Raw genomic sequence first — 9542 nt, forward strand, 5'->3', positions numbered from 1 at the left:
TACCTGACACTCCTGTTTATGCACACATTTGCATTCTAGTGTTAATCTTCTCATTCAATAATTAATAAAAAGAGCACATTTTAATAATCAGAAAATTCATGCAAAGCATTGTTTTATATTACAAATTTGGCACACACCTCACCTTACACACAGCTTTTCTTAACCGCTCATGACTTCAGGTAGTAGGTAAGGTATACCCTCAACTGGTTGCTGGCCTATCTCCGGGCACATAAAGACAAACATTTCACAATCGTATCACAATCTGGTCCAATACACCTTCAGTGCACATTCTAGGAATGTGGGGGGAGAACCATACAAGCACAGAGAGAATGTGCTAGCTCCACACAGGAAGGCCAGGGTGAGAAGGAATTGAACCCAAGACCTCTAAACTTTGAGGCAGACGTGCTAACCATTTTGCCACACGCTGCCATATACTTTGTATATATATATATATATATATATATATATATATATATATATATATTATAGTCACAATAGTGTCGAGGACAACTAAAAAGGGGACCCCAAGACTCACAGAAACAAAACCGCTGAATGGACAAAAAGGTTTATTACGAAAAGTGCACGCAACGCGTGTCAAGCAACTCAGCAATATGAAACTTCAACCAAGGATTACAAAAAGGAGCAAAAGTACACCCAAAATTGACATAGCAAAAATGCATATACTTAACCAATAAAGGGGAGCGGAGCCAGCCGGTGACATCACCAGAACTACAAAGTACAAACAAAATAACTATCAGGAAACTTGGAACAAACTTGGCAACTAAAATCTTCCAGCTTGAAAAAAAGCACTTGAGAAATTCGGTATAGGTATCAGACGAAAAGTACAATAATCCAGCAACATTTCACTGCTCCGAGCGCACCTAAATAGTCTCCTGATGAGATGCGCTCCAGGTGTGAGGCCGGCGGCTCCGCCCCCTAATCTGCAGACAAAACACAGGATTAGGGACACAGAATGTGACATATATATATATATATATATATATATATATATATATATATATATATATATATATATATATATATATATATATATATATATATATATATATATATATATATATATATATATATATATATATATATATATATATACACACACACACACACACTCACACACACGCACACACATATGTACTGTAGGCATGTATGCAAATAAAATTCTGCTAAAAACACAAATGCTATAATTTCACTTATCTTTGTGCTGAGTTTGAAAAAAAGAAAAAAAAGTGCAGTGTTCCAGAACAGCCATCATATTTTTAAGGAGCCTGATGCCAATATTTTCCAGAAATATACAATATTTGCGTTGATAATCAGCCAGTCTAAGATTAATGTTAGACTAATGTTAGAGTCTTAAAATTAATGTTTGGAAACCAATGACCAGTTATGCATGATGTAATAAAGCGAGTCCAATGACATTTGCAACAACATGTGTAATTTCATTCCATGCAATGACACCTCCAGTGCAACTTGGGAAAAAGATTCATCCATATCCTAGTCTATGGAATAGGTGAGCAATGATTTAAAATAGAAAGTGTGCATCAATGTTTGTGTATGTATGTGTGTTTGTGTGTGTTCTCTTCATATTGGGGACTAGAGGCATTAGAATGCACAACCAAGTCAGATGACATTTTTGAAGCTTTTAAATGGCTGAAATGCAATTGTGTGCCAATAAATGTGTTAATGTCCGTGGAGATCTTTTTACGGTATGTCCCTTCATCTGTACTGATGCATATTTTTTGATAGAAGGAAACTATCATTCATTGAGCAATCCATAAATGATTTTTGCTCTTTTTCTCATTGGGATTGTGTGAACAGGAGTCTATGCAAGATGACATTGGACAAGAGGCTGTGTTCCCACGGATTGGTCATGAAAGGGAGATTTTTCTTTTTTTTTTTTTTTTTTTTTACTTTCATATGTGTAGACATTCAAATTACAAACAAGATAACTACTCTCCTGATTTGGGATTTAGCATTCAAAAATGATCGTACTTCATTTTTTTGTGCAGTCGTTCAAGCTTCAGAGTAGATGGGCCTTATCTACTAGTGCCATCTAGTGGTTGCTGCCAAGTTGCTAAATTGTTTCTCATGGAAATGATTTTTCCTTTTGCCCTCAGGCAGCCATGCATCATTTGCTGATAACATCTTAAATCAATGCTTCGTGACCTCAACGTCACCACTTAAATTTGATGACTTTGCCGATTAAAGACAACAGTCACATATTGTTATCTTGTAAAAATCTCTTACCCTTAAAAAACTGCATGCACATCGATCTTACCCAACGGGGTGACCAAATGCCCTTTAAAACCCTCGGTAAAATATCCTTTTAAGTTTTTCATGCGCTAACAGTTGAAATATATGTCTTGTTTTTGAATATTATGTTAAGTCAACAGGTTTTGTTACATGTTGTATTTTTTAATCTTTATATAAGATTAGAATTACATTTAAAATTAGATTTAGAATGCTTGTCTAATTTAACCTTCTTCCTAGGAAAAAAGAAAGGGTAAAATTTGTTAATTAGTGATAAGCTTGAGAGACTTCATTGTCTTGTTCTTTAGAGATCCAGTAATAATTTGTTATCGGTGTTTGAAAATGCCTGTGCAAAAAATTGTAATGTAATGTTGAATGGGATTTGCATACATCCATCTATTCTTTATACCACATGTTCTCATTAGAGCCGTGGGTGCAACCTATCCCAGCTGACTGAAAAATATGACTGACAACAAGGAAAAGTAATTTAGAAACACAGGTAATAGAGTGAATATGGATCTTCAGATGGGAAAGCATGTAAATTGAAAAGGTTGGCCTGTGTCCAATCTAATTATGGAGTTGCAGAAGAAGCGCACCATGGTAAAAAGGAAATGTGTACCTCTGAATACTGTCACTCAGCTATAGACATGCCATGAAAACCCTGAAAAAAGTAGTTCTGGATTAAAAATAATGATTGCAAAAAACCTTCAAGTGTTTCAATTAACACAAGACTTAAAAAGGGATTATGCATGCACCTGTGTCCCGTGTTACATGTAAGTAATGTGTCAAAAATATACCTCGAAAGTCTTACTTTACCATGACCTCTTCAATTTTAATCTTTATTTTTGGTGTTTGTGTATCACGGGTCAAGATTGACCTAATATTGTGCATTCCTTCTGTTGGTCTAGTACAGGAGTCGGTAATCCATGGCCCCAGAGCAGCATGTGGCTCTTAACATCATTTTGCTATGGCTCTCAGTGACTTTGGAAAATTATGAGTACATCTGAATATAAAAGACAGAAGTTCGTTTTTTTTTTAATGTAATTGTAAATATAGAGATTAAGGTGCTTTTCCAACATTAAACTAAAAAGAAAGTATCTGTTCATCATTTCATTTCCAAAACGTATAGTTTTCTATCGCTATGGATACTGTTGATATTCATTTGGTCAGCTGCAACAAGCGGTTTTTACTTTAGCTGGAGCACATCACGTGTTGCTTAACTAAACGGATGTCTTCATGACCTAAATGCTAACGTACAAATACTACACTACAGTTATACTACTGCTACTGCGACTACTAAAATTGAATGATCACTCCTCAATCTTCAATGAATTTGCCCTTTCAAATTGAAAGAATGAATTCATTGAAGAGTGAGTAGTTGTAATTGGAAGTTTCAATTACAATGCCGAAATTGTTTTTCCTCGCGTCGTTCGGTGGCAATTTTTCTTTAACGAAGTTTGACATTTACGACCTTTTTTACTTGCAAGCGAACGCATCATTAGCGGTAGTCAGCCTCGATGTGTCCCATTGGTCAATCATCCAACACCTCTTATGACATCATCAGACCGCCTCTTCCGGGAGTGTGTGGCGTCAAGCTAAAGCGTAAACCAAGCTCATGCAACTGTATTTGACGTTATGATTATAAGAAAATGCTGGGCGCTGTTGCTCCTCACTGGACCATCGGCTGTCTTTCACCTATTACTCACAGATAGGATATGTTAACGCTCTCTCGCGCAACGCTGACGTTAGCAAGCTGACAACTCATGCGGCGTGCAACTTTCTGGACTGTTTAGGGAGGCCAGATTAAGATGTCAGAAATCGATGAGCAGATGGGTTCTGTGCGCTGGGCTTTTCGCTGCGGGTCGTGGACGCCTGGCAGGGCTGACTGGCTTCTTGCCGCTCGCTGTGTTCAGCCGGAGGAGAAAGACCGAATAGGAAAGTTTGTGTTCGCTAAAGATGCCAAATCAGCTATGGTGGGCGTGTGCTAAATTCATTGTGCTACAGTAATGTTTACTTACTTTCACTTTGTGTAGTAAACGCGTTCATGTGTCAGGCTGGCCGATTGTTGCTGAGGAGGTTCGTGTGCGAAAGGATGCACATTCCCTGGGCACATATCCGCCTGGAACGATCTCCGAGAGGGAAGCCATACCTGGCTGCACCGCTTCAAGTTGGTGATGATAAACTGTACTGGTCGGGGTGGGGGATATCTCACATACACTTGCATAGTTTGAGCCAGGGAGAAACAAAAGCTAACTGGAGGCACGTGCTATTATGTTAAGAAAACTTGTTCCAATAAATTTACGTTAACTCTTTAAGCACCAAAGTAACAAAATAGAACCAAGCAACATTTGCACACAATGCCTTTATCTCCAACTACGATCAAGCTACGACCTTTTGAAATAAGATAAAAAAAAAATGTTGACAAAAATTCTGGCGTTATAAGGCTTAATTATAAATTCACCCACGTTGTTTTAAAAGCTTCATTATCTAAAGATAATGCTTTAAAAAGTACAACTAGCCTATGTGTTTCTTTCAGGTTAAATTGAGAAGTCACAAGCCAGAAGCTTGTGGTTTTTAGGCTAGCACAGCACAACACAGCTGCCATTCTTACAATCGTCAAAGCCATCACTTTTTTTTTTTTACTTAATTTATGAATGACCTGCCCTTTTTGTTTTAAAACTTCAGTTTGGCTCTTTAGTGCTAAAGTTTTCCAATTTTCCATAAAACGCCTGCTCTGTATAGCATGATATTACACAATTGATCATGTTGTGGCTGGTTCATCTGTTATAACCGTAAGCGATCAACAACCCTATTAAAGTCCATGCACACCTTCTGTTTTAACCTGTCATCATTTGAGACTTGCATTTATCGAGAATGCATAGGTATTCTATGTGCATTTGTCCAGCTCAGTCCAGATTTGGGAGTGAAGCCTCAGACCTGGAGCTTCAACATCTCCCACCAGGGGGACTATGCGGTGCTTGCTGCCGAGATGGGGATTCACGTTGGGGTTGACATCATGAAGACATCCATGCCTGGTAAGTGATGAAGCCAGCACTCACTTTTGAAATTCATAGATGTTCATAATGTGGCTCACTCTGTTTTATAGAGACATACACGCGCACACACACACACACACACACACACACACACACACACACACACAAAGCTAAATGCGTATGACTGTGTATTACACGTGTGTCTTCAAATTTGGCCACTGAGTGTCGCTGTTGTACCGTTGCTGAAAACGTAGAGGCGCAATCTGCATTTGATGACAAATGTCTCCCTCTTCATATCTGACACAAAACATAACCCTTCATTTTTTTCCTTTTCCCTGCATGTTCGGTCTCTATCTTCTTTCCTTCCATCTGTTCCTCTCCTCAGGTAGCAGCACTGTGCCCGATTTCTTCCGCATCATGACTCGTCAATTCACACCGTATGAGTGGCGCGTCATCCAGTCAGCCGGCTCTGAGCAGCAGCAGCTCTCCGTGTTCTACCGCCACTGGGTAACCATGGCGACCATACAACCTTGTTGTCACATTGCATCGCTGCAACGTCCTGCAGGGGGTGTTCAGTTTGTGTGTGTGAGAAAGAACCCTAAAGTTGCCACTCTTCCCTCCTTCTCCCTGATTCACGCGCACACACACACACACACACACACACACACAGATGGAACAGCAGTGGTAAGCAAAGATGTGAGATTGAGAGGGTGGCACAGAGACGTCAAGCTCTGATGTCATCATAACACCTTTGACTAATGTCAGAGCTCCGTGGTTGCCATAGCAATCAGCCCTTTAATTCTGTTGTGGCTCATTGGCTTTGGGATTTGGTTGGTTTTGGTTCAGCATACACACATATTCACAAAAATAATAGTTTTGGATGTATGCTGTTCAATTTTTTCCTTTCTTTATTGTATTACAAAACATTTATTTGTGATTCCCATTTTTTTTTAAATAAGTGTACCCTCTATTTGGGGGTGTTGTTTTAGTTGTTTGAGGGTATTTTGTGTTTTTTTTTTTTTTTTGGGGTGGGGGTAGGGCACCCACATGCAGACATGCAAGAAGGCATGTCATAGTGATGTGATGCACACAGTCTTCATTGAGCTGAGTGAGATTTTTCTGTCATCCCAAGGCCCTGAAGGAGAGTTTCATCAAGGCCATTGGCACAGGACTGGGCTTCAATTTGCAAAGATTGGAGTTTCATCTGCCATCTGAAGCCCTCACACAGACCCGTGTGCTATGCCAGACCAAAATGCAACTGGATGAAGAGGACAAAGAGGACTGGCTTTTTGAAGTGAGTGGTTGGGTAGGATTGGGTAAGGACTAGATCAAGTTGTCTTTTTAGATAAAGAACGTCACAAGTACATTATTTAATCCTCGTTGACATTTGTCTTATATTTCAATTATTTTCTTAACATGATGAACCACTGAAGCACAAAATGCCCATGGCTGCATGTCCCCTGTGCAGTGCAGAGGTGTAAAAAAAAAAAAAAAAAAAAAGCTGTCATGTTTCATATCAAAATTTGAAGCTGACAGTTAATTCAAACATTTGCTTGTGGGACGTCATAATTTGGCATCATATTAATGAATGGTCCGTATTTTGTTATCTAAAGCACCGAATGCTACCTCATGAAAAGGCATTTGGCTGGTCTAAAAATGTCTTGGCTCACTTGCAGAATGATTTGATAAAAATGGCACTTATTTTTGGAAACATATATTAACAGTATTTATAAAAACAAAACAGGTCTAATTTGATTGTTAGAAACATGGCGAAGGAGCAACCAATGACATGTTTGGAATGAATAACTGTGAAGGCAAGACATAACCCCTGCACCTCAGTGGACTTCCTAATAGAAGTGTCCACTCTGTAAATCCCAGGTGGTCTCACAGCTGAGATGGCTAACAAGGTCCAAGGGGACAAGAGGTCCTGGATCAAAGCACGCAAAACGTCAAGTTCGATTGTTCTTCGCTCCGTTCTTTGTATTCCATGCGATATTTCTTTTCTCATCTGCCTTAACCTGCTTTTTTGTCCTCTTTCAATTTTGCCTTTTCCGGTGTTATCTTTTAGCCTCCCCTCTCCTCGCCTACATGCACACCGGCAAAAGAATTAGCATGCGACCGCTAAAAGGTTACAAGCATTCTAAAAAGAGCGACGTCTGTGTCGTCATGTTCTTTCCCTCGAGAGGTGCCTGAGGCCTAATGCAGTTTTAGTGTCAAGGTTTTCTCATAGGAGACTAGCAGCTCACTCACATTGTTTGATAATCGGGGTGTGCCCCCCACCCCTTCTCAACCATATACTGTGTTGATTTTGTGCTTTAACAAAAAAAAAAAAAAATATATATATATATATATATATATATATATATATATATATATATATATATATATATATAGTAATGTGCGTGCGTGTAGTATTAACTCTTTCAGCGGCAAGCGTTATCTGAAAATTCAACCCCTAGAGTGCCTACCGATTTCGAGCATTATGACACACCTTTCAAGGCCCACAGAATATTGTATGACACGAAGACATTGGTGGTACCATATGAAAGACTAGATTCCATTCTTTAGCCAGAAAGAGAAAGTAAGATTCTACCTCATTCTGTTCTTTATTAATCACTGTTTGAAAATAGGTCAATTGAGTGACGCCAAGCTATTTTGGACAAAAGGAGAAAATTAGCGTTTGTATGAAGATGTGTTTTCTGCACAACAGTGACTTTGACACTAGGTTTTTTAGTAGCGTCTGAAATATCTCAACAGTCCTTCCCTTTGATGAAACATGAACAAAAACAGTGAAAATGTGTTTTTGATGGCAAAATAACAGTTTGTGCAGTCGTGGCCAGCGCTCCTCTTATTACGGCATAATAAGAGGAGCGCTGGCCACGAGTGTCATCTATACATTCAGTTAAAAAACGTAGTGGATAAGAATTCTTGTTACTGGCACGCCAATTAAGTAATTCACATACGAAAATTCTTGTTTATTTTAGTTATTTAAATTAATTTCTTATATTGTAATGTTATGACCTGTGATATTTATGCCGTTTGTGTGCGTGCAGGAGAGTTTACTCGACGCAGATCATTATGTTGCCGTAGCACTGGGACACCCTACCGTAAGTATTATGCATTGTTATTTTGAAGTTGTGATTAATGAGCATCCAACAGTTGCCAAATTGTACCATCTGGTAAATCATTATATCATGATACTTGGTCATAATGGCGTGCACATAATCTCTCTCGTCGCCCTTTCAGAATCCTACCTCATCTCGATCTCCACCAGCGGCTTTCACACTGCTGACGTTTGCTGACCTCATCGCGTCTGCCTCACCTTTGACAGAGGAAGACCCCGCCTATTGGGAAAACTTCAAAATGAAGGCCGAAACACCATCACGACAGAAAGACCGCTAGCCCCCGTTCTCTGTGATACATTTTTCTTTTATGCAGAGCATCATGTTGTCAGATTTGAGCAATTTTAATGTTCCCGGGACTGATCACAGAGAGAGGTAGACAAGCATGCTGAAATTTACATCTATGAATGTTTGAAGTCGATATACCATAATTTGTGGTAAATGGTATAAGTATAGCACTTCAATGAGATTGCATGTTTCTACTCATAAGCCCCTCAAGGGCTTTTACGTCAATATGCATATATATGCACATTTATAATATAAATATGCTCTTTTTAACATCTCAATAACATGGACTTTGATCATTTAACTCTACATGATCTCTATATTTGTCTTTTAATTCTGAAGCTCTTTCAGTATAGCTGAACATTCATTACCGCTAAAACCAGTATATGGTCATTTCCTGAGTTCTCCAGAAGGGTGCCCTCCATACCAAACCTTTCATTAAGAATATTTTTTAAATGCTCCTGCTTGGCTTGCCTTCACAACGGTTTTAATTATTCACGCTACTGCGTACAGTGTACACTGCCATGTTTGAAAAACCACTTTGAAATTATGTCATCTTCATGTCGTGAGGTATCTTTGAAGAAGCAATGGAGGATGCTACACTGTGCATATTATGGGATGGATATGGTCGTCAGCAACTATTTTCATCATATTGTCCATTTCTACAGTGTAAAAAACAACTAATTATTACTGGACTGACTTTGTCGATCAAAACCAAGCACTATCATCTTTTTAAAGGTCTGTTTTTTGATAGTGTCATGTGATCACTAGCATTCTCACAAACCTCTATAAACGATGCTGTTTTCAGACTTTTTCCTTTTTTTTCCCCATCATTCAGGTCAGAGTATTAAAACAGGGATTTACAGCCATG

General features: G+C 38.8%; 1 protein-coding gene across 1 annotated transcript; it reads left to right on the forward strand.

Annotated features, from left to right (window-relative positions):
* Window positions 1–3835: 3835 nt before the first annotated feature.
* On the forward strand, window positions 3836–9542 carry aasdhppt (aminoadipate-semialdehyde dehydrogenase-phosphopantetheinyl transferase). The gene is made up of 7 exons (XM_088428549.1): window positions 3836–4241; window positions 4322–4435; window positions 5174–5303; window positions 5650–5771; window positions 6397–6558; window positions 8318–8371; window positions 8511–9542. The coding sequence occupies exons 1-7, from the start codon at window positions 4077–4079 to the stop codon at window positions 8664–8666; spliced, it is 903 nt and encodes a 300-aa protein (XP_088284675.1). The 5' UTR covers window positions 3836–4076; the 3' UTR covers window positions 8667–9542.

The sequence above is a fragment of the Hippichthys cyanospilos genome, chromosome 11 (assembly GCF_059441005.1).
Source record: "Hippichthys cyanospilos isolate Australia breed blue-spotted pipefish chromosome 11, RoL_Hcya_1.0, whole genome shotgun sequence".
Taxonomy (NCBI): domain Eukaryota; kingdom Metazoa; phylum Chordata; class Actinopteri; order Syngnathiformes; family Syngnathidae; genus Hippichthys; species Hippichthys cyanospilos.

Coding starts and splice junctions, on each gene's coding strand:
- aasdhppt (XM_088428549.1), top strand. CDS start 4,077: ATGTCAGAAATCGATGAGCAGATGGGTTCTGTGCGCTGGGCTTTTCGC. Junction 5,304..5,649: donor CATGAAGACATCCATGCCTG/GTAAGTGATGAA, acceptor TCCTCTCCTCAG/GTAGCAGCACTGTGCCCGAT. Junction 6,559..8,317: donor AAGAGGACTGGCTTTTTGAA/GTGAGTGGTTGG, acceptor GTGTGCGTGCAG/GAGAGTTTACTCGACGCAGA.